This window comes from Pagrus pagrus (genome assembly GCF_965226575.1).
Source record: "Pagrus pagrus genome assembly, chromosome: 6".
Classification (NCBI taxonomy): domain Eukaryota; kingdom Metazoa; phylum Chordata; class Actinopteri; order Spariformes; family Sparidae; genus Pagrus; species Pagrus pagrus.
Window position 1 is genome coordinate 3,506,633 of NC_140190.1, and position 25,675 is coordinate 3,532,307.

The window sequence follows — 25,675 nt, forward strand, 5'->3', positions numbered from 1 at the left end:
CCAAGTTGCAATAAACATCACAATCTTTTGATCCCTCTTATGATGACAAGACAGCCGACTCTCCCTGTTACACCACTGAAAATACCCAAAGTCAAAGCCGGCCAGTTTTCACTCTGTAGAGGCAGAAGTGTAGGCTTTAAAATCTTTCTTAACCGAGTCACGGCGCTTCACAGTCCATCACAGCATGCATCTGACATCTATGTTTTAATTGAAACTCTACATCTACATTACTTTAAAAATAACAGCAGCAAAAACCTTTTTTTTTAATTACATGACTGTTTTGGTACAAACTAGTACACTGATTATTTGCCTGGCCGATATTCAGCATTTTTACGATTATCTGTATCGTTGTTTTTCGCGTCCGATTGCCAATGAAATAAATTGATTTAAAAATTCACTGCTTCACACTTTGGCTCTGATGCAGCATCCTCTCTCTGTCTTTAATCACTACCCTGCGCTCTCACTCACTGTCCCGCCAACGAGGCTAACTGATTGGTCGCACCTCATGAGTAATAGCCTATTAATACAGAATAATCTGAATCTGTAAAGTAACCAGTAGTAAGTAGATACTGCAAAGTAATTAGTAACTAAAGTTTAGTGGAGTGGAAGTATAAAGAAGCAGAAAATGGAAATACGAAAGTACCTCGAAAGTGTTCTTAGATTCAGTACGTGAGTAAAGCGCTGTAAACTTTGAAACCAAGATTTGTGTTCTCACTGCAGTGTATATTGGGTCCACTCATTAGTTTTTCGGTCTCATTGATTGTTAATGATCGGTATCGGCGCTGAAAAAAACATATCAGTCGACCCCGAGTACAAACCTGTGCTCGGTGGATTTTGGTTTTGAACCCTGCTTAAATGCCAAGCCTCTTCTGCTTCCGGAGAGCCAGCCTGCTATCTACAATCACACGCTGAGGGCAGCATTATGCCACCCTTCTTTGGTTCGGTGTATAAAAGCAAAGGTGGTGTAATGACGTGTCTGCCTCACAGTACAAATGCCAGATCTCTGGGCTTATGTATCTATCTCTCTTCCTCTTGTGCCACAATAGACCTCTGCCTTTGAAAAACGTAGCATTAGCGGCGCTGCATTACAAAGCTGTTCCACTCGGGCCTTTTCTTACAGGCAGCTGTGTCTCCATATGCTCCCAGCCTTTGCTTTGATGCCTCATTCCTGATTATTCTCCTTTCACCTAAACGCATTTCCCTTTAATGCATTTTTCCTAACCTTAATACATTTATTGTCCCTCGGCAGGCTGAGGCATTGGCTGTTTGAGCTCCACGTATTGATTGTTGTGGGGAATTTGATGCCTGGAGACTCGCTGTTCTCCTCTCCTCTTCTCTTCTCTCTCCTCCACCCCGGGGGAGTTTTAAATGGAAACACATTACTATGAATCACACAGCAGGGAGCGCCATGATTGATAGCATTGCTTACCATTTACTAGTCACTGTCTGGAGATAAGCCCTGAATTTATGGAGTATTGGAAATCCTTGCCGCAGCTACATGCGGATTAGAGTGAGGAACGGCTCCCCCCGCACCGCCGCTGGAGTCACCCGGTTAACAGCTTAAGTGGAAAGCAAGGAGCCCATTTTATTGTTTATTAAAATAATATTTAGTGTGTTTTTTTTTCTGGAGTGTTACTGTAAATGGAACGGGGGAAACGCCTGGAGAACGGTGTCTGTGTGTGTGTGTGTGTGTGTGTGTGTGTGTTTATGTGTGTTTTTACGGTGTGTGGTCATTTGCTTTTACCTCTTCCCTCAAACTCATTCTAAGTGCATCTCCGTAAAGTATATACTGACAAGCCGCAGTGACTCCGCTCACCTCAAAAATCACTGTAGCAGATCAGTTAAGGTAAATGGACTGAGGCCACACACACGCCTGGTACTGTGTGTGTATGTGGGGTTGAAATCCAACATGAGTGCATCATCAAAGGATTGTGACCTCAGTTATCTTCCCTCAAAAAGCAAATTACAGACCTGTGGTGATGTACTTCAAAAAGCCGCTTCAGGTTTTTATAAGCCAGGTACCAGCTAATGGTTTTTACACCTCACAACTGCACCTCTACCTCAGAACCAAATTAAAGACCTCCGTTTTCCAGCTGCAGAAACTGCTTCAAGACCTCATTGCAATGGCTCGGTTTTGTGCATGTTCGAGTTTGTCAGGTCTATGTTCTTCTGTTTTTATCTGCATAACTACAGTGATTGTTTTATGGGCTATGAAAGCTGCTAAAATGCTGGTGACCTTCACTCTGTACCGGTGCCTGAAGGCATCCTGTGCGGACACGGACAGAGGACAGATGCTGAGGCTTTGCTAACGTGCTGCTTCAGCTATGCGGGTACTGTAGACACACGATTAGAAGCTTTTAACACCGGTTATTTCTCTCATCCAGTTTACGGACCCTCACTCTTCTTATAAGCTGTTTACAGACCTCAGGTTTTCTTCCTTTTAAAGCAGCTTACAGGTCAGGTGTTTTACTTCCAGACCTCAGTTTTTATATCAAAAAAGCGGCTTACAAAACCTTAGACTTTACACCTGAGATGGACTCAGCCTCAGATGCAATGTTCTTAATCATTGTGCAGACCCCAGTTCTTTAGAGATCTTGGATATTACATCTCGGAAACAGCATAAAGACATCACACTTTAAACTCCAACCTACCTCACCACGGTTTTAGCACTTTAATAACCAACTTAGAGACTTCAGGTTGTATACATCAAGAAGCAGACAGACCTCAGCTTTAATATCTAAGAAAGAGCATGCAAGAGTTTCAACACACAGCTGAATCATCTGCTTTTAGTCCTCAGAAGCACTTCATATCTCAGACCCACGACCAGCATGGAGACTGTGGGATGTTCTGAGTGTTTTTAAGAGCACTTCAGTTTTTGCGGTTACAAAGCACGGAGACTTCTGTTTATTGAACTCACTGTACCATCGAAGCAACTTGCACTTCTTACAGACCCTTTATCTTCACACCTCAGAATTTATACATTATTTCATCTCAGAGTTTTTATACTTCAGAAGCATCGTAGAGAGCTTTTATCACACAGCCGCAGATTTCATTAGCTTTTTATTCATCAGGAGCAGTTCACAGACCACATTTTTTTTTTTTTTTTTACACCTTTCAACCTACCTCCTTTTCCTAATTAAGATCAAGCTTACAGGCTTCAATTTCTCTTCATCACAACCAGTTCGTAGACCTCGATTGTTAGAGCTCCGAAAAAGCAAAGCCCGGCATCGTAGGAGCTGAATCCATATTGGACAGCTTCACAGCTCATTGGGAATAAATATAATATTCATATATATTTTACTCGAATGTGTTTCTATTTACATAATCGTATGGTTTTAAAGACTATAATACTTCTAATAAGTCAGGGAGTCAGAACCAGCCTATTTTCACTACTTTCAAATCAACAATACTGATAAAGACTGCGAGGCCTGACTTGTTGAACATTTACTGGGCTCCAAACTGATCGCCACCATGCCAACGTATAGAGAAAAACCCATAGCTGCACATAGAAAGCCTCGAAAATCATGCAAATGTTGCTTGGAAAAAAGTGTTTTTTGAAGTTTTCAACAGACTCTGCAGATCTGATGGAATGGGGGCGATTGTTCTGGAGTCTTGGTGCTAAGACCACAATAGAGTAGTCACCTTTGGTTTTTAGTTGCACATGGTGTAGCCAAGAAATGTGGCTGGATGACCTAAGACGCCTGTCAGCAGCTTGGAAATGTTAAGCCTCATTTGAAGCCAACTAAAGAACGAGAGTGTACGTTGGATGCTGGTAACAGTTTGTTCATGTTGCTTTTTGTGTAGCTTAATTCCCAACATCCATAATTATCTCTGCTGAGGAGGTTATGTTATGTTGTGTTTTCGCCAGTCCCTGTTTGTTGGTTGGTTGGTTTGTCAGCGGGACAACACAAAAACTACTGAACAGAGTTCAACGAAGCTTGGATGGAGGATGGGTCTCGTCCCAGAATAGACCCCTTTAACTTTTGGTGTGGATCCGGATAAAGGGACGGATCGAGGGATTTCTTTTCCTCATTTTTCTTTTTTCATTTTCGTTAATTTCTCAGGCAGTAATGCATGGATCTTGGTGAAAAAGATCAGTAAATTGCATGTGGGTCCATAGACAGAGTCCAGATCTATTGGATTTAAATATGTTTTATTTGATATTCCATTAGGCTTGATTGAATTAAATGGGAGTGATGGGCCTCGGCGGAGGTATGCGCTCTACTGAGTGCCATTCTAGTCCTTCACTGAAATGTTATTCTGACCTGGTTTTGTTAGCTTCTGTCTTCCACTGACGAATCAACACTTCAACTTTCCGGGTTGCAGCACGAGATGTGTGAAACTGTCTCGTTAAAACAAGATTTCTGATTTGGGGTTTTATTTAATATTCAGTTCAAATGACGGATCAAAGTCCAGGCCCGGCTGCACGCTGTGGCATCGGAGCTGTTTCACCGTGACCTAACATTTGATTCGCACGCGCTGATATTCAACAAGTCGTTTTACAACCACATTGTGCCGGAGCATCTCACACGGGGGCCATTTCTGTTGTGCGTGCTTCATTATGGAACATGACTTAATTCTCCTTGACACAAAGCCAATTCAGGGAGTGATTGTTTCACAGGTTCATCCTCTCTCCCCCACACAGCGTGAGGGCGACAGGGTGGTGGTGGTGGTGGGGGCATGTATTACCAGCCGAAAGACCACGGCTGAGGAGGAAATAGCTGTCAGCGTGTGTGGAGGGAGGCAGAGGACGCAGTATAGCCCATCGCTTCTGCTCCCTGAGAGACTTATTACAGAGGCAGGCCGGGGCGAGAGCTGGTAATTAATTTGGAGTGAGCTGATATTGGTTTTGATGCACCAGAGACTGACAACACTGGCTGTCTGGCGCATGTGCCTGTACGCATTGGATCTGTGTTTTTATGTGTATAAAAAAAAACAGGAAAAAGGTTCAAGAGGAAGAGCGAGGAGAGGAAGATGCGGGAGGCAGCTGAAGGAAAAAGGAAGGAGAATGACAGAGGCGCCTTTGCTCTAGCTTGCAACAAACGTCAAAGCTCCTCTACAAAGATAGCCCATGGCGATGCATATTTATGCCTCCTCTCTTGTCCCCGGCCTCCCTGCTCCTCTGCAACTCATATACTCATCTCTCATCTCTCGCTCCCCTCTCTTTCTCTTTCACACCTATCCATCTCTGCAGTCATCTCCCGCTGTCTCTTCTTCCTCTCTTCCCCCTGTCTTCCTGACTGTGTGTCATTCAAGGCAGCTTTTTATTTTTTTTTAATAATAATAACACTCTTCTCTGCGTGGCAAATTTTTAATGTCGCAGGATGAAAATAGGCATCTATTCCATCAGTTCATCCATTTAGAAAACTCCCGGACTGCATAGCCGCAGCACAATTACAGCACTAAGCAATCGCAGAGATTGAAGGGAGCACAGAATCTGTGCTCTTACTCATGCAAATCCACTGTTAGGTCACGACTGAGGACAAATTCAAGATTGTTTTGTAATGACTGGAGAAGAATGAGAGAATAAATTGGAAAAGACAAGATGATAAATGGATTTATATTATTAGCTGGTGTTACTTAAGTCTTTTTATGATGTGCTGGACATGGAAAATGATTTAAGATTCGCTGAAACACCTGATTGTACTTGACTTTTTAGCAGTTTCTTTGACCTTGTTGTGAAAGAAAAATGCTAAGGACGGTGTTTGCCATGCATATGTTATACTTGGCTATCATGCATATTTATGATAAGACCCGCACAGGAAGATAAAACCGGAACTTTTTTTTTTTTAATCAAGACGCGCAGTTGATCATTTCATAATGCACACAGACGAGTGGAGCTTCATGTTAAAATTTCAGGTGTGTTGACTAATTCATGAAATCAGCTCATGCATCGAGTAATGTGCAAGAAAAAGTGTAAATTGTCCTGTTTTTACAGTACGTTGTCACAAGTGTTAGTGAAAAAATGTGTTTATGTGTACATTCTGTCCATACGGGCATACTGAACATCTGATTTTTTGTTGATTTGAAAATTGATGGCGGGTCAACTCACTGCCACGAGACAGTTCCTAACCTGTGGGAGGCACTAAAGGACGATGTCTCTGGACTGAAATTGCTCATGTTTTTGTCAGTGTTGAGTAGATGTATTTATTAGTAGAAGGAAGTGAATGACGTGATCATTCTACAAATCAATATCGTCCACATCATTATGTCTGAATTGAACATCGTCAACATTAACTTCCAGGAAACTAGCTTGTGACGCTCAAACAAACAAATGAATGAATCACATTCATGACTTATAGCTAAGACACATTTTGTTGTTGTCCTCCTAGGCTCTAACCCTCCCTCAGCTTTTTTTGAGATCAGTTGCTATCAGATCAACCCAAGACGCATGAAGAGTCTAAGTGTAAATGGGGTAATAAGTAAAGCGTATGTATACTGCAGATGTACTCAAAAGGAACTGCTCCAGAACTGTAGCATCGGCACGCTATGCAGCCACATCCGGTGCACGTCTGGGGTAGCAGAGAGGCCGCAGCACACACGAGGTTAAAAATGCATGACATGTTACATACACTCTCTGTTCAGCCTTCTTAAGAGCACTGCGAGAGACATGTGCCACAAGTTTCATTTCTCAGGCACAAAGAAACTACTTAAATAAACTATGAAAGACGATAGATTAATCACTTCAAATCAGATGATAAAAAATGATTCATGCTTTGGGATTTTTCCTCTTATGTTGAAGAATGGGAAAAACTGTCATGAGTTTCCTGTTTTATTTTGTAACTTTGCCCTCGTGTCGTGTGTTGCCTTTCATTTTGTCCTATTGTGTGATCTTCACCAGTCTGCTTCCCCTCCTCACCAGCTCTGCATCTCCCTCCCTCCCTCCCTTTAGCCTTTCCCTCCTTCCTGTGTCTTCAGCCTTTCCCAGCCCATCAGCCTCCTCCCTGTTTCTAGTGTTTTTCCATTTATTTCCCTCACCTGTGCTGCTCCACCTCACTCCACCTGCACCTCATCCCCTCGTTAGTTGTGTGTGTGTGTATAGTGTGTGTGCTCCCTCTTGTCTTTGTCAGTTTGTCCTGTGTTCCTCCTGCTTTCTTCTCCTGTGTTTCACCTAAGCCTGTTTCAGTATCCTCCAGTGTCTCCTCATGGTATGTTCCTGTTTTTTTATTTTTTGTTTTGTTTTGGTCTTGTCTTGTTTTTTTGATACTTTGGGTGTTTAAACTTCTTGGTTTTTGGATTTTACTTTGTAGATTATTTTCAGCTTTTGTTAATAAAACTTGCCTTTTGTTCCCTGTCCTGCCTCCCCTTTGGTGTTTTGCATTTGGGTCCTAACACACATCGTCAGAACATCAGTGTCTGTCTCTTACTTTTCAAATGTAACGATGTAATGTTTCAAATGTATACATTTTTTTTTATGGACAGGACTGTTACAGATAATATATATATATATATATATATAATATATATTAGTTCAAACCAAGTTAATTTTATTTATTTACTTTTTTGAACAAATTTTAAACAACAAAAAAACAAAGCAAAAAACCCCAGTCATTTGTCCGTCCATCCATCCAGTCATTCATTCTCATTCTTCTTTTCAGGGCAATATGGGACCCAGCATGCTTTGGGGGGAAAAATGCAGGCAGACCCCCAGGACAAGTCAGTAACTCATCACATGGCTAACCTTCATGCTGTTCTTGTTGTAAGTGAAAAATAGAGGCTGTCCCGTTGGCTGTGATTGGCCTGATTGCAGTTTATTTGATGCAGACCCGTTTCCGGGAGGAAGATTTCCTCAAGCTGTACTTTTCACAGTTTACGTTCGGCCACAAAAACTCTCCTCTATCTCTGTCTCATTCTCCCGCCATCTCATTCTTTTCTTTTATAAATTGTGCATCTAAGACAGGACCCATGGTAGCGGTGAAAGTAGGTCCTGGGCTTCAAATAGCAGCCCGTTGTATCCCTGGGGCCCGCAGCCGAGGAAAGGCCAAGAGAAACGGAAAGACACACACTCAGAGAGGGAGAGAGTGAGAGATAGAGGGCGAATTGTTTGATGAAAATTAATATTTGTCATTTGGTGCAGCAGACAATACCCTGTGGACACATACAGTACGACGGGCGTTGTTTGAATCCATTTCCTTTTGAAGATAACACAACGTACCTGTGTTTCCAGCACAGTCGGGAGAATTTGGGTGTATGTGTGTGCGTGTGTGTGTGCGCGCGTCTTCTTTGATGTGCTCTGGGACCGCTGGCTATTTCCCACTTTGTTTCAATCCTCTACCAGGACCTTATTGTTCGCCACGCCGTGTGATGTCATCTGCGGGAGCTTTTGTCAGCGTGTGAGTGAGTGATTTAATAACCTTGACGAGGCAAACCAAGAAGAACCCGCCTCATTTCCTTCTCGTCGTCCTTTTTCGCCCGCTTCAACAGAACTCATCGTCCCTTCGTCCTTTTCTCATCCTGCCACAAAAGTAAAGCAATCTCCTTTTTGTTGCAAGATCCCTGCGACACATTCTGGTCTTCCATTCGTGAAATTTGAAGACAAACAATAGCTGTGGAGCTTGTAAGCACTGTTAATGTCAGCAGGTGTCCTTTAAAAAGTCACTCTTACAAAACACTATGCCAAGAAATAGATGCACGAATCCCAACTAAAGTATGAGGAAACGCAATAGCTTTCATAGAAAGAAACAGCTCAGAATACCATGTGAAACTTTGTAGAAAACCTGACAATACTGTTGAAGAAGGAGATGTTACCATTCTTATTTTTGTGTTTTTATATTTTCAAGAATCAGAATACAGTTGTCAGTCAAGCAACACCTCCACCGAGTTCAGTGATTACAGTTTTTCCCAATTGTTTCAACGTGTTTCCTGGAACTACAGCTCAGTCTCTCAAAACTACAAACACAAAACTAAGAACAGTGACACATGCGTTAAACAAAGTTGCAATTTAAAATGTTTCAAACTTTCTCTGCAGCAGCTGGTTTACCTGTTCAGGACAACACAAGATGTTGTGGTCAGGAATGTAATAAGTCCTACAGTGAACTGGGCCGTGATAGTTTGCCATTGGAAAAAAGAAAAAAAAAGTGTGTCCATAGAAAATACATTTTGGAAACGCTGTCATCGTGGAAATTTTAACTCGACACACTAGTCGAAAAGTGCAGCATTATTAATAACATGATCCATGTTAGGTGCCCCAGTGAAGCTATGTCAGTCAGCCAGCATGCACTATACCAGAGCTCCGCCTAAACGCCTAAACTGAATGCAGCCATCGTTAACTTTATTAATGATGCCTCTGAGAATGGTCTGTTCAAATGTTTTACAGCATCCTTGTTCAGCAGGATGCACGAGACCGATCACATTAGATACCTGAAAGGAAAATAACAAAACAACAAGGCACCTGCCGATACAGAAGGTGTGTGTGTGCGTGCGTGCGTGCGTGCGTGCGTGCGTACTGATGCAGGGATTCTTAATGTACAGTTTGCGAGTGAAAAAGAGACGTACAGGCTGTGATCAGATGTAGCTGTACCTATTTCCCACCTCCCGTCTGCTTGGCGATGCATTTGTGTGGCTCAACATCCCATAATGCCAACCTGCCTCAGCGTCTCCTTAGAGACACACAGCAGCCTTTAAACAGGGGTTACCGTGGAGACCACAGCGGTGCCACTGGCAGCGGCAGCAGCCACTCGCTCGTTCCGGCTGACATTCAGACAAGCCCCTCAAGCCGAACACACACACACACACGCACGCACGCACACACACACACTACAGAACTCACTCACATGAGAACAGAACCTCGCACTCGCCCCAACATGTGCTGTACATACACGCTTACTCGAGTATACACAGCCTGACACACATGCATACATCGAGCCGGATCAATGACACCGTCTGACCAGGTCCTGCATTATTAATGACCTGCTTACAGGCTTTTCAACACAGAGGACTCAACAGGCAGACTCTGGTGCCCAGCAGAGAGATTACTGCACATTCATGCATTTGTTCCAGTAAGAAACCCCTTGTTTTTGTGCAACAAAAAACCTCATTTCCATAGTAATATTCTCTGTGTCACATGTCATCTAGTTGTCACTTCAATGTTAGATCCATTTTGTCATTTAGAGAGATGAATGTGGGCTGTTTATAACCGAGCGTTGGAGGATAAGTATGACAGCACTGTCAACGGCACTGTTGTGTTGATTCATATCCAATTTGATGCAAAAAATGTTTTTAATGCTGCTCAGTGTCATGTTCAATGCATTCCCTTCTTGGTCGTAAAAATTGGATCGTGGAATAATAATGATCTATACATTCTGATTGAAAAACGCAACGAGATGCTTCAAGTAACCGCGAGTTGAGGAAATGGAGAAAATGAGAAGCACAGAATATCCTGTGGTATCCTTTATTTACATTAATGATACAGCTCCAAAAGTATTAATTTGGGTTAATAGGTTGATACAATTAATTTAAAAGATTTATACAATTAATTTAAAGATTGACTGAAGTTCAGAATTGTGTCCTATACAGCAGTGAGCATGATTTTTTTTTTTTTTTTGTTCGTCTTTGAGTGGCTGTTTTAACAACATGCCCTACAGGGTTTCAGTGTACTGTTTAACTTTAACTTTACTTTTCTTTATGTTTTAACTTTAGGTTCAATTTCATATCGTGATGGTGCTGTGCTTGTGGTCTGATTAGGTTCAGGCACAATACACTTACGTTAGGTTAAGTTTAGGAAAAGATCATGTTTTTGCTCACCTGATTTAGTTGCCATAAACACGGTCGGAAAGTTAGCAGCACCTCGTCAAAAATGTCCAGGTTTGTTGACACAGACCTGGCTGGAAAATGTCCCAGTGTCTCGTTAGAGAATATCCAGTGGGGGCGCTCCAGTAGAGCAGTGGGTAGGAGGCTTTGTCGTCACTGCAGTGGCCCAGGGCTCGAGTCCCCATTCCCTGTCATCTCTGTAAGCTGTCCTAGAAATAAAGCCATGAAAAGCCCAACAAATGGATCTAAAAGAAGACAAAGAAAATGTCCAGTGGTTCCATACTTACAAAAGTTTGAGATAGTCTCTTGAACAGTGGTCTCTGGCTTTACAGCCGTCTCAACTAGCTCTAACTCCTTCACCCCACATCCTGACACCCAATGAAATAGGCATACGAGAGCGCAATAAGGACTTTAAAACCAGCATTCAAGGCAAATCAAACAATATTTGTAACTAACTAATTCACTCTTTTACAGGATATTGTGTGAAAAAGAACAGAACAATATAAACAGCTACATTAGTTGTTTTTTTTTAAACTAGGTTTCAACGTAGGCCGTGTAAAACATACGGAGCTTTTTCTTTTTTTGTGATTATCGGTATGGTTTGGACCCCCCCGACATTTACACTGGAGGGAAGCAAGGATGCATTTCCCAATGGACAGTTTAATCACTGTATGATTACGCTTGCTGGATGAATGAACTGGAAGTAAAAGTAAATAAAAAATAACTGAATGTCTTTTGGCTTCAAATACAGGGCCAGTTTGTTGATGTCGATGATAAAGGATGCTGTTTGATTACAGAATTTCTGTAACTCTGGTGTAACAAAATGCTGGTAGAAAGAGAAGTGCCTTAATTCAGTTTTAAGTCCATAGAATGACAGAAAAGAGATTTGGTCATTTAATTGCGTCATGCCAGGGGCTCACCTGTGCTGTAAAGGCTAGTTGTGATTTCAGTACACACAGATTGAGACAACTGATGTTAAAGTCAAGTACTGCTGTACGTTCATATTCACACGTGTTAGTCAGTGTGAGTCAGCTGTTGCAGTAGGACTGTCTGCTTGTTCTGTTTCCCCCAGTAAGTTGTTTTTTGCAGACCATGTCAGCCGTATGATATCATTGTGTTAATTGGACATGCAACAGCTCAGTAATATCACGCCAAACGTGCTGAGAGGCTGCACACTGTGCGTGTTTCACAGTGCTGAGATCATGATGACAGGCCTCTGATGCCTCTGACCAAGACCTGTCCGACAGCCAGCACAAATTACCATCACTCTGACGGTTTAATTGTAAGGTGATTTTATGCATGTTTGTATGCGTGTGTTTGTGTACGTGGTGGCTGGTTGTGGAGGCAGGCTGGGTCACTGCTGTTGGTCATGGCTGGACTGGATGAATGGATGGAGACGGTCAAGGTTCAAGGTGACAAAATGGAAGTTTGTAAACTCCTTCATGCTACACAAATATACATGATATAGTTATTTATATACATGCCGTATAAACATAAACACGTAGTGCATTTTTAAAATTTGTGTCAGGGTGAATGTTAACGGCAACAGCAAGGAGGTGATGATAATACAGTCAACATCTTCTTTTTGACGTCCGGGAAACACTGTCCATCCACTTTGACTGCGTGTGAACACCAAGCATCAATGATGCAAACACAGACTCCACCTCTCCCCCTGTAGTTCTGCACTCTGCTGGCCCAGAACGCTGTCCGCCCATTGAATGCAACTGCCTGAACTATTGAGCCCACCAAAAATAGGCTCAGTAGTTTGGGATTTTGCGTTGTGTGGCCAGTCTGAGTCCCATTTGTCCGTTTCATTTTCCTGTCTTCCAGCCTTTAATCCAAGCAGGATTAGCATGGCTACAATCCTGGACCTCTCCTCTCTTCTCCCTGGGGCGGTCCGGCTGGTCAGGTTGGGTTGTTGGAATATGATGTGAGCAGTGATCATCTCGAAGTCCACTACTCTTAATCCAAAATGTGTGCTTTCTCCTCCAACGCTGATAAATGTAATTCTGTCATAGGCAATATGTGTTTTTAGTAAAAAAATGTAAAAGATGTATAGGAGTTACTGGCTGCTGCAGCTGCATCCTCACTTTCATATTTGCAGGCGTGGTCACCATGCGAATATGTGGTATTTAAAGTTGCACTGATTAGCATTTTACTTTGACGGTGGCTGAAGTGACAAAGCTGCATTGAATTTTCAGACAAACCACTGAGAAAATCTTGAACAGATCAGCTTTACCTACACAACGCTCAACAGCAGACGGCGTAGTTAGCAGCTAGCTCGTGAAAAAGGTGGAAATATAGCGGCGCTTGCATTTTTCTGGCATTTTTCTCAGGAGTTGGTATGAGTCCAAAATAGAGTGAGAGGAGAGTAAATACTGGACTTACATTTATGAGGTGCACAGCTTATTACTGCTCATGTGGCCAATACCGTCAATTAATGCAGCTATAAAGAAAAACTTGAAAGCTTCTCTAACCAATATTTGTCATTTTCACAATGGAATAAATAATTACATGTAATGTGAAAGTGTGCGTCCACAGTGCAGAATCTGCTGCACTACAGACATCTGTTTAACCTCTTTTGCTCATTATTTTGCCTTTCAGTCACATTTACTTTATGGGTCAGTCTTGTTTCCTGCAGCAGCAGGGCAGAGGCAGCTCTTTCTTGCAAACAAGCTCAGGTAAAAAACCCTCGTACTCCAACTACCCACCACTGAATGGTACACAAAGATGTTGATTATAGTGGAACCTTCAGCAGCTAAAGGTCCAGATATTTATCAGGTGATGGTGGAGGCCAAAGCAGTCGAAAGGAAAATGAAATGCTGGACCAAAACACCAAAATCATATTTGGTGTGACCAATTTTTATCTTGACGTTTGGTCTTCCTTGTGTTGCTTGATAAGATGATCAAGTTTGAGGAAAGTTTCTCACCCGGCGCAGCAAGGAGAGTTTTTTTTTAAGTGCATTAGTGCGAGGGCTGGTTACATTCTACTTTTTTAATAGACTGACAGAAGCAAAGAAACCATGAGGAGACTGATGAGGCGGTAATTCACCTATAACTTCATACCTTTCATCAGGAAGGCTGAGTCAGTCGTATCTGCAGTTTGATGACTCATGATAGATGGTGCATTTATTAACAACATCAATGCTTTGACCTCATTGGATCATCATCAGGATTCCAGAAGGTCCTGTTCTGACCCAGTGGTTTTGAACTGATGTCAGAGCTGATAAATTCATCATCGGGTGTTCAGGTGTATTTTTTTTTTGTGATTCTTGCTACCAAACTATGCTTCCACCTAGCTCCAAGGACCTACCAACTCCTATTCTCTTTTTCCCTTTACTGTTTCAAGGATTTTGATGAAATGTCCCTGATGTCTTTTAATGCAAATACCTGCTCCATGAACTGAAGTTAGATGTTCCCTGCTAGGAGAAGATTAGGTGGAGCAGACTCAGCTGGAAACAGCAAGTAGTCCGAAATTAAGTGTGAAGGTGACCCAGATAGTTGTCATTTCATGCGAAATGAGTTTTCTTATTAAGTAAAGTTTTCAATTTCAGTGAAGGGTCTTCTATTTTTAACAATTACAAACACTCACTCACTTTGGTCTTTTTCTTATGCCACCAGTAATGAAAGAAATGATTTACCTCGTTTCAGATGTTACACCTTACTTGACTAAATGTATTGTACACTCTTTGTCTTTGTCACTCTTACTCTCTCAAGTTAGATGTGGATCAGTATGTAATGGACATGAAAATGTAACACACCTCATGGAGCTTTGCTTTTCGTCTCTTCAGTCAGCGTAGGAGTCTTGTGAGGCAGAAAGGCCTATTCGCAGAATATCTGATTAATCGCAAATTAATCGCTAATTTATCTGTTCTAAATGCACCTTAAAGGGATATTTTTCAAGTTTTTAATCCTCTTATCAACATGGGAGTGGACAAATATGCTTGCTTTATGCAAATGTATGTTTATCATTATTGCAACAATGACAAATACTGTGCAGAATATTCTCCAGAATAACCTCAAAGGTACTGCATGCTCAAAAAATATGCTGTAAGCATAACATGGCAAACTCAAACCCAACAAGCAACAACAGATGGGCACACTGACCTGAATGTAACATTCCTTAGTAATACTTACAAAATGTCGTGTCCAGCTTTACACTTGTAAATGTTAACTTAACGATGTTAATCGACCTACAAGCTGTAGCCGTCTATCAGCGTGGCGGTGGAGTGCTCTCTGCATCAGCTGTGTGCTTGACCAGCAAGTGGTATAGTAACTCAGTTCACATCGACAGTAAATGCAAACTTTGTTCTTGTCGACAGAACCATCTGGCAGGGCTGTGGAGCTGAACTTGCCATTCAAAAGACCATTTTCTTTATCCATTCTGCTCAAGGAGGTTTGTTTCTGCTGCCATCTACAATGTTACTGTTTCCCAAACTACAGGCTGGGCTGACAGTCAAAACGTGTGTGCATTAATCGCACTGATAAATTACTGCCATTGCCCTGCAAGGAATAGGTGTAGAGGATCCCTTTTTCCTTCAATGGCTTATCATAGCCTGACCCCTTTCACTTCATCATGTAATTATTCAAATTCTGTTCAAATGGATGATTCAGTATCTCATGATTTACATCCAAACCAACGTCCCATGTAAATGCAGGAAGTACTGTGCCCTTCATGCAGCGAGAAAGTAAGGGGAGAGTTTGGGGTGGTGGATGGGCGCAGCACCTTTGACTTTCATGGTGAAATCAGAGTTCATGTGTCGTCACAGACCTTCAGTTACCACTCGCCTTTCTATTAATCATACCTGAGATCTTTCTCTAACCATTTCCAAGTGTTTTAGTTGCCTTGATCACAATCTTCTAATCTTAACCTAAGTGTACTTGCTATTTGCAGATGTTTTTTAAACATTACAAAACATTTCTATTCTATTTCTGTTTCTATTGAATGTGTCTGCAGATTGATCACTGCCAAACCAGAATGTTTAGACATGCGTATCAATATTTTCAGAACATATCTGCAAGACTTTAACTGTTACTGTCGATGTATTTATTATTTTCTGACAATATCTAATTTGTAATTTACTGTACGTTTTTTATGGTTGTTAGGGAACTTAAAACGCTTAGTTATGGTTAGAAAAGGAACCATGGCTGGGGGTAGAAGTAGCTGCAGCTGTGGTTCAGGAGGTAGAGTGGATAGTCCATTAATCAGAGTGTCGGTGGTTTGATCTCTAGATCCTCTGGCTGCATGTACAAGTATCCTTGGGCAAGATACTGAACCTCAAATTGATCCTGATGGTTGTTCCATCGGTGTGTGAGTGTGTTTGAATGACATAAAATTAGTCGGTAGACTAGAAAATGTCTATGTATAAATGTCCATGTAGGGTAAAATATTGTAGCAGGTGAGGAATATTATTTATGCTTATGCACATCCAGTATATCTGCAGGTGAGCCAATAAGATTAATTGAATTCATACATCACACTGACAACAAGCTGTCCACACTGCACAACTTGCTCCGCTGTTTTGATGGACCACAATTAAACTTTGAATTGTGGCGACGGGCAATAATCTGTTACTGTCCATCATTCACCCTCCATGGGAAAGAAGTACTTTTAACAATACTGAGCATTCGGCATTACAAGTGTCTGAAAGTACAAATACGATTTTGTTTTCGCCAGTGTCGGCTGTGTAATAGCTTGTTTCTACAGTTTTTTTTACATGCGTCAACCAAGTGTGTTTTCTTTCATTTGTAACTACAGTGATTGTGTATTCTGCTCTGGGCAGCTTCCAGGGTAGACAAAGTATAACATGTCATTCAATGCAAAACAACTTTTAAGAATATGAGAACAATATATTCTTCTTGGTTAGTTATATCCTTTATCTAACATCGGCCAAGGGTTTTAGTAGCTTAAACCAGGGCTGGACAATTAATTGAAATGTTGTGGAAATCAAAATATGGCTAAATGCAACATCCAAAGCACACGAGCTGCAATTATTTGATAAAGGTACAATGTGTAAATGAAGCTCTGTGGAGCTACGGAGATGCCCCGGCCTACAAGTCATAGTCTCCAGCTGAAGGGAACATGGCTGTTCGGTGCAGACCGCAGCAAAATCACATCATAATCATTTTTTCAGTAAACGATAGATGCAACATTTACCATTCCTGTTAACATCAAAATAAAATCATGACTCGTATCTGACAAAATAATCGCAATATGGTTTTTCTGCCTATCGTTCAGCCCCAGCTTGAACCTCGACCTCCTTGTGACTTCTCAAGTGTAACAATGTTACGCTTCCTGGATTGGAGAAAAAAAAGTCTTGCCGGTTCCTCTTAAACATATTCGTCAAAGAACATCAGTGCACATTGCACATTATGCACAGAAGATAGTGTTGTGAGTGTGATCGTCTGTGAATATGGACAACTGTGGATATTATCTCAACTAGTTTGTCACTATATTTAAACAGGTTTCAACATCGCTAGAGGCTGTTGTATTAACATCTAGTCCGTGTCAAATCATTTGCTAAGCTGTTGCTTAGTCTCTCATATGTGCATTTTCTGCCATCTAATCCATATCTGAGTTACTCCAACAGCTGCAGGCATACAAAGGCTTGTGAGCTGCACTGGGGAAGATTGCCGACTTGTAATATTTTGTCATTTCACATTAAATGCTGTGCTCGGGGATCACGGTCACAGTCAAGTCAAATTAATGGCAGACAGCTCAAGAAGCAATATGATCTTTCCACATCATACGACTGATATTTTCTGTTCAAATTCAACACAATGGCTGCTGTTATTCCGGGACAGCTTTTGACTATTGAATTTCAAAGCACAGCCGTCTCCCACTGACGCTGAGCTGCTAGAATTAAATCAACGGTGTTTCAGCGTTTCACATTCCTTTCTGTGCTCTCTGATAACGCTCCTAATTTAGCACCAGTCAAAGTGTTTTATCTTTAGTGACCAATCAAGCGTTGACTGTTTTAATTTTCAGCCCCATTGTGATATTGTAGGATCCATTTCACAGAGCTAAACTCAGACATTTGGGATGGAAAGAGTGAGAGAGAGAGAGGGAGGAGGAGACGGATAAACACACAAATACCTTCTGTTGTAGAAGAAGCAACCGAATCTAATGAGTGCCCCCTACTGAGCACCATTATTTTCCTGATGCAGATGTGTGTTTGTCTGGTCATTATATGTGCACAGAATGTACTGTTATATGTGTCTATGAATGTGTAAAGTGGGATTAAATATGCACAAAGGATTATGTATGTACTATATTGAAGCTGCCCAGTATTGCACATTGTTGGCTACCGTCCAAACTGTACATGTACTACACAAAGTTTTTTTTCTTGTAAAGTATGGATTTGTTACCAGCCTCTAGCCTCATTTAATGATCACATTCAACAGCTTCACAAGGGAATGTCATGCTTAAGTTCAACTACAGTATTCACATCTGTAGTGTACATAATATCCTCTGTAGCAAGAAACACTATAAAATGGAAGCAGGATCAATAAATGGTGAGGAAATAAAGTGACTGCAGGTACATGTAATTTACTAAATCTTGAAAAAAGTGGACATAATGTTTAGTTTTTTTTTAGTTTGGAGGGGAAAAGTGGGTAAAAGTCACTTTCACTCTTAACCTCTAACACTAATCGCTACAGCAAAACTAAGAGTCTGCTGTGCTTCATGCCAAACTTGCAAATTGCCTCGATAATGTCTTTGGTCCTGCCTGCTTTAATATCTAGAGGCTGAAGTTGTTGGACTCCTGCCTGAGTGATGCTGTCTAATACACATTATCGTGTTCGATAATATGAATGTATCCTGTATCCACTCACATACAACTGTCAAACAACGCTGTCGCATCGTGCTCGTCCGATCCATCACTTGCTCTCCAAAACTGCCCCACACGGCTGATGTGAAAGCGGCGGGCAGGTCCTCTAGGCATCTCTTGTGAATAGGCCATCGTGCAGAGTGGCATCACAGTGTCTTCTTTGTCTTCATTTATTGTGTCTTCATCTTCTGCTGCTTTGTTGTTTAATGGCCATAGGAAAACAGGTTGTAGGCGCATTACCACCTCTTACTGGATAGGATTGTGGATCACGGTGATTATAATTTCGGCAACTGTCATATGCTCTCGCCATATGACAGTCAGACATATTTGTTGTTTTGGCTATGTGCACCGGACCGTGCCATCCGCACCGAGACATTTCGGGATGAATACATGTACCGTTGCACCCCGACTTGTTGTGTTGGACTTCAAAGTATACTGTACGGTCTAAATTCCTCCACCACTGGTTGTAGGTAAAGTCAAGTTTAAACAATGTTTTCTGGTTTGCTTTTTCATTGAGCTGAAACCGGGTGAAAAAACTAAGTAAGGGAGAATGTAGCTAATATGAGCTTGTGCTCTTGCTACAAACTAAAAAAAATATTTTCTTGCCCAACTAAGCTTTTTCCGTGAGCTGTAGCCGGACCTAGTCTGACCCCATGGGTCTACATCGCTTTCGTCTTCTTTTTCAACCAGTCATATTTATGTAGCGCCCCTTTGCTGTTCTGGCAATTAAGAGGGGTAGCTATCCTGAGTTCTTTTAATAAAATGTTATCTCCAACAGTAGGTGTGTGTTTACACAATTATTAATAAACAAAAAAGTTTTTTTCTCAGTTCTCTGGTAGTTATTTTAACTTCAATACCTCAAAATTCCTTGTGAAAACCAGAACCCAAAATATTTAGTTTCAAAGACCTTTAAACAAAAACCTTCAATATTACACTCTATAGCCGGCAGTTTCTTAACTTAAATAATTCTATGGGTACCCAATGAGTTACCAGTTCAAACGTTGCAGGCCTGATGTGAAGCTTGGGATCGTTGAAACAAAAAACAAGATGTCCACTGCTCTCCAATGCTGAGAGAAACACTTGAAACAATGGCCGCCGCCCTCACCGACAGCGCGCCAATCCAGGAAAAGAAGAGACGTCCTCAGTACAGCTCACCCGAGATGTCCGCTGGATACCTCAGTCCTTTGGTCTCGATGTAGTTAACTTAGCAGTCCGGACGATGTATATCCAATGTGTCCGAGGAGGCTACACTTGTACAAAGTCCGTGGCTAATAAGCTAGCGCTAGCCGCGTTAGCTTCCTGTTGCACTTTGGTGTCTCAGTCAGATTTTCCCGACTTAACTTAACACAACACAACTACACTGCTGTACAATGTTCTCGTAAGAGACACTCGCCGTCTGTCTACAAACATTTACAGTAGTAAAGTCTAACTGGACGTGTTGTCCACGTAAAACTGTAGCAGTGCTATGTAGCATATATCACAACCCGTCGTCTCACTCTCGCTTCTCTTCTCTTCCTCTCGACCCTTCGCCTCACATCGGATTGGCTCAGAAAATAAACGTAAAGCAAACTATTCATTAGACTTCCTTTTTTCCTACTTTTCAAAATAAAATATTCTTAACACATTACCATCATCATGAACTTGATACTTAAGAAAATAAAATACATTTTACCTCAAGTAAATAGCCAAATACTTGAACTTAACCATGAAATCCTATTTCTTCTACACCATATGCAATATGCAACCTCTGAATATTTTTTAACATTTTAAATCCTATTTATTCTATTTATGAATCTATGAACTTTTATAATCTATTTATGAATCTATGAACTTTTATAATCTATTCATGAATCTATGAACTTTTATATTCTAGGCCTAATTTTCCATAGGGCTACATTTAATTGTTTCGTAAACAATCAAAACCACCTGAGCTTTATTGGCAGGATTAAAGACTCTCTACCTCCTTACCTAATAACGACACTGACATCTGTTTGTTTCTTCATTACACTCAGCATTAAGCGTTGAGTTAACTGCTTCTGGAAATCACCAGCTCTATTTCCTTGTTTACACAGAGGGCTGTAGATGGGAAAGGATTTGTTTGGACAAGATATTATAAAACGGTAAACACTGAACACGCTGTAGGGCGATGTTTGTCTGAATACAGTTACCTCTTCACTATTATATATTGACACTCTATGATACTGTGTGTGTACACATTTAGATGCTGGACCATTTCATATTTTGATTTTGTCATTTCTTGCAGGCGGAGAGGATTTGTCACCAGTAGTCCGACAGAAAGTAAGCCACTCTGTTTTATTGCATCTTGCATGAAAAGAGAGCTTGAGTTTCATTGAAACCTCTCGCCCAGTGTCCGCCTGCTCTCTGCTGCTGTAGTTCTCAGCTCTTTCTTGCTGTTCAGCACTGGAACAGATGCCCTATTGTAACTTTCTCCTATTGTTGGCCTCCTCTCCTTCTTTTTCTTCCTCTGTCTTTCTTTTCCCACCCTCCCTCTCCTTCTCTTCGTCCTGTTCCTCTACTTTTCTCTTGTAAGCCTTTAATGGTGATTAGCTGCGCCGTGCTGAATGTGTCCCTGTGTCTCCCCTCTCACTGGGAGTACAAGTGCTGTCACTGAACTCAGTCCTGCGCTGTTAACTGAGCTATTGATTCACCTCAGATGAATGGTTGGGATACAGTATGGGAATGTGGTCTGGGGATACAGGTAGCTGTGTATGTGTGTGTGTGTGTGTGTGTGTGTGTGTGTGTGTGTGTGTGTGTCTGTGTGTGTGTGTGTGTGGGGATGCCTGAGTGGACTCCTGTTACCGTTGACGGAGCTGTATGTGACAGGGTTCTGGCTCCAACACACTGGTTGCTTCTTAATATGGAGATATGCTTGATAATGCAGTTACACATGCACACACTCACACACACACACATACACACACACACAAAGACACAGTGTGTTCACCCTCTTAGATCCCCTTCAGGGAGCCTGGACAAAGGTTTTCAGTACAATAGGGGCTGGAGCTCCTTGAGCCCTCTTTAATACACCAAGACTTCACCCACTCAGACGCACTTGTTCAGCACTTTGACTGCATTGTGTATCCGTGCACAGTGGAGCAAGTGTGCAGTTGTTTATGCATCCGACTATACAACCCTGTTGTCGCCCATTACCTTCCTTGCAAGTCAAACTTTATAAAAATCAGCAACAAACATGTTGATGAAGGTCCTCGGTCATCCAGGTCCTGATCATTCTAAGTGCTATATCGTATGTGTTACCCTCTGTCGTTGTGAAGAAGACAGATGGTTTGAAAGAGGAGTAAAAGAATTAATTCATGTCAAACTTTGAAGATTTTTTTCTCTTTACTTAAAGAGCAACTTAACAGTGGCTGACATCTTGTTTTTGCTGACCTCTTGGGGTTAAACTTCTCACCTGACTAAAGTAGGGCTGGGCGATATGGCCATAGAATAATATCCCAATATGTTAGGCTTTATTGTGAAACACTGTATATATCTTGATATTTTGAACTCTCCTCAATAGCACTGCATAAATATAAGGAATGAGCAGTAAGATCAAATATGTATGCTTCAGTCTACAATTCCTCAAAGCGTTGCCCGTGGCCCAACAGCAGCCTTCAGAAACATTGACATGCGTGCATTATACTTTAATCAACCACTGTCCATATTAATACTTTCACTTTCAGCAGTCTATATTTAATACACTGCTCAGCTACAGCTGAGTTTGGTGCTCACAATGTTAAAAATGTAATGTTAAACGGCATTATGAGACCAGTCACAAATCCTATGACAGGTTTATGGGTTTTTCCTGTGCGGCCATCAATCACATGCTGGCTCCTTAAATTGCCGTTGGGTCATCAAAACGTTGAAGTCCTGCTTTAGCAGGTTTGTTGATTTGTTGACAGAAAGCTGCTCACAGTGGGAGATGCTCGAGGCACATTGCACTGTGGGACCAGACGTCAGCCTGTCATTATGAACCACTTCCATTGTAATACATCTAATAACACGAAATGTTTCATCAGCATGTTAATTTGCTGGTCTTAGATCCTAATGGAACACTAAGCGTGTATTAAGCCCGGTGCAGTGAAAAGGTCAACCGGTTTTGCATTTACCTTTTTATAAAATTTATGCAGGTGCTTTAATTAAAACTATGAAGATCAGGCACATTCAAAATGAGATCCAAGTCATTTCTAATAAAATGAAAGGTCAGAAATGGTATTCTACTTACCGACACCTACACCCAACATTTGATAATTTTCTAAATTTTAAAATGGAATTACGACTGCATTGCTCAAGACTTTGGACTGATAGTCAGTATAGTGTTAAACCACATTTCGAATGACAGTCAAATCTAATTTATGCCAGTAAGATCACAGTGAAATGTGGGTTTGTCGACTAATTTGGTTACTTGTCCTTCATGCCTATGGATGGATAAGGCAGAGAAAAGGCAGCCTCCTCCATGGTTGGCCCATTATGTAGTCTTATACTTAGAAAATTATCATCTTCATGCCTAATGGTGCATAAGGACAGACAAGCCTCCTCCACTGTTGGCGATCTATTGCTGACTTGGCAGCGTGACCGCAACTCATCAACATCGCTGCCTTTCAGCTTCGCTTTTTATGCGCCTAGCATCCCATTTCTTTTTACTTTTTTTTTTTAAATTCACAATGAGTTTTAGACTGAACACTAACATTTCATTTGCAATGTTGACATCTTGAGACACTGCAGGTCAAAGATTTAGGCAGATCTGTTGAATATCCGGTTTCATTCAAAGTGTGAGTATATCCCTGTACTCATGCCTAGTGGCGTATAAATGAGAAGGCACACTCCTCCAGTGCTGGCAGTTCACAGCCTGCTTGGCAGCCTGACCGCAGCACATCATCCCTCCCTCAGCTTCTGCAGCTCTTCTCCAAGTTATTTTTTTTTCCCTTTTTCTGAGGTTGTTTGCTTTAACGTTTGTGTTTATTCCATGCCTCGAGGGCTCCCTTAATGTTACGGGCATGTGTTCTTCCTGATATCCTTAAGTGTGGCCAAATGTGATTTTAAACCAACTAAATTAATTGATTTGTTGATTATGCAAAAAGGCAAAAAAGCAAGGAAAAAAAGAAAAAGATCTACATAATTTCACCCCCCAGCTTGTGTCTGTGCTACTACTTTACATTCAAGTCAGCATGAAATGATACTTTGCCCATGTGAGTGCTGTAGGAATCCCTGCGAGGTGATCATTGAAGAATACGGCCAGAGCCCTCGTTAAAGGAATACACTGAAATTCGCACATTTAAGAATGCAATATCTCACCACCGGTGGCGAAATGGCTTCGATATCGCAGCACAAAAAAGTGAAATGGCATGTTGACATTGTTGCATTTGTCACAGAAACCTTATGGTGCCCCAAACTGCATGCTGTCTCATTAACTTACAGCTTTCAGCACCAATTGGTTGGAATGAGGAATGCTGACTGGAAACTCTAAGAAACTGAAGCTGAGGGACAAATTATGAAACTTTTTTTGTTTTTTTTACGCAATACTGTGACAAGCACTTGGCAAAGGCCAAAATTCAAAATGTCAAAATGTCCCTTAAAAATATATTTCAGTCAGCACGATAAGGAGGCTGCTGGATGATGAGAAATCATCATCATTCACAGTATTCAGTCTTCCAAGCTTTCACCGACTGTCATCTCTTTTCTCTGCTGCACCACAGCTCAATAACCAAGCTTAACAGTAGGCAAAGCATTATCCCCCCTTTTAAAGTGAAATCTCATTAAATTAGTTATCCGGCTTCGGTGTTTCTTACCATCAGTTTGCCAGATGTTTTTAATGCATCATCATCACCTCTCTTCAACCCACAAAACTTTTTCTCTGCCAAAACATTGTGGGAGCCGGGCATCGAGTGGCTGTCCTTTTGTTGGGAGCTTATTGATGAGTTGCTAATGAAAGGCCTATTAAAGGCGAGCATATTGATCCACCGAGGGCCTGATGACAGTATCATTGCAACAGGGACACAATTGAAAAAGACATGCACTGCCAAGCGGCTGAAGAGCGAGGATGGAATAATCATCTTATACACTGCTCCTTCGGTCTCACTGTTGTGTTTTTGCTTTTTTAAGTTAATGTCTGTGTCACACTCCTCTCTGTCGGTCTTCTTAATCTCACATTTGAATGCAGATGACTCATCACAGACAAAGTGCATAACACTGAGGCAGTACCAAACAATAACATCATGGTTTACAGTGATTTATGCTAACTTTGTTCCTGTCTGTCCCATCATTTGTCACGGCCCTCGGTGCTAATGTGGAGAACCTTTTTAAACTGCGGCCCCCATTCCTCACCAAGCAGCTCAACTGACATGTGTACGCGTGACATAAACAAATGAGTTTATGCAATGAGTGAGGGATCTTTGTCATAACCGGGTGAAATTTCAATGAGGAAACCAAACTGATCTGATATAATGAGTTATTCAATTCAGTGAGGTTAGAGATGAGTAATGTGATCCACTGTACATCAGAAAACTCATGTCAAGTCTTTACTTGTAATATCTATATATGCAGACCTAAAAAGATGTAATTCATCGGCTCTAGTTCAAGTACTTCTCATTTTTTCCAGATGAATCTATTCTTTAGGAGAATACTTTGTTATTCTTGGGTGCAGAGAGTGTTTGCAGAGTTTGTTGAAATGAAATATTTTATTTTATTTAGCCTCTATTTAACCAGGTGAGTCCCATTGAGATCACAGATCTTTTACATAAAAATACATAACCTGTACCAACGTTCCTGCCTTTGGCAAAAACGTATAAAAAAAAAAAAAATAGATAAAGTCCATAAGAGACGGGTCAATACTGAGTGCGAAAGTGTTGCTTTTTAAAAATAATAACACAACAAGTTGGGAAATGTGTGCTACATTGTGTGTGAGTTGGATGAGAAGATCAGAACCACCATCATCATCAGTATCGACACTAAATACAGTGTGAGGCTACAGCCAGCAGGTGATGAGTTAATGTTAGCATGGACACTGGAAACAGGGGAAACAGCTTGCCTGTTACTGCTCCCAGACAAAGAATTGGCCCCCATAACACCACAACTTATTT

At 41.3% G+C, this 25,675-nt stretch overlaps 1 protein-coding gene across 7 annotated transcripts in view; it reads left to right on the top strand.

Annotated features, from left to right (window-relative positions):
* The window catches only part of naaladl2 (N-acetylated alpha-linked acidic dipeptidase like 2), a 445,610-nt gene that overhangs the window by 23,413 nt on the left and 396,522 nt on the right, over positions 1 to 25,675 (top strand). For 2 of the 7 annotated variants that reach the window (XM_084354601.1, XM_084354600.1), the window contains exons 1-3: positions 7,053 to 7,148; positions 7,599 to 7,699; positions 20,842 to 20,876. Coding sequence is in view for 4 of the 7 variants with exons in the window: in XM_084354600.1 (XP_084210726.1) it covers positions 7,686 to 7,699; positions 20,842 to 20,876 (49 nt within the window). In the remaining 3 variants the exon portion in view is untranslated. Of the gene's footprint in view, positions 1 to 7,052; positions 7,149 to 7,598; positions 7,700 to 20,650; positions 20,699 to 20,841; positions 20,877 to 25,675 lie in introns of those variants that run through there. The other 5 variants (XM_084354597.1, XM_084354602.1, XM_084354598.1 and 2 more) reach the window with 4 other exon arrangements.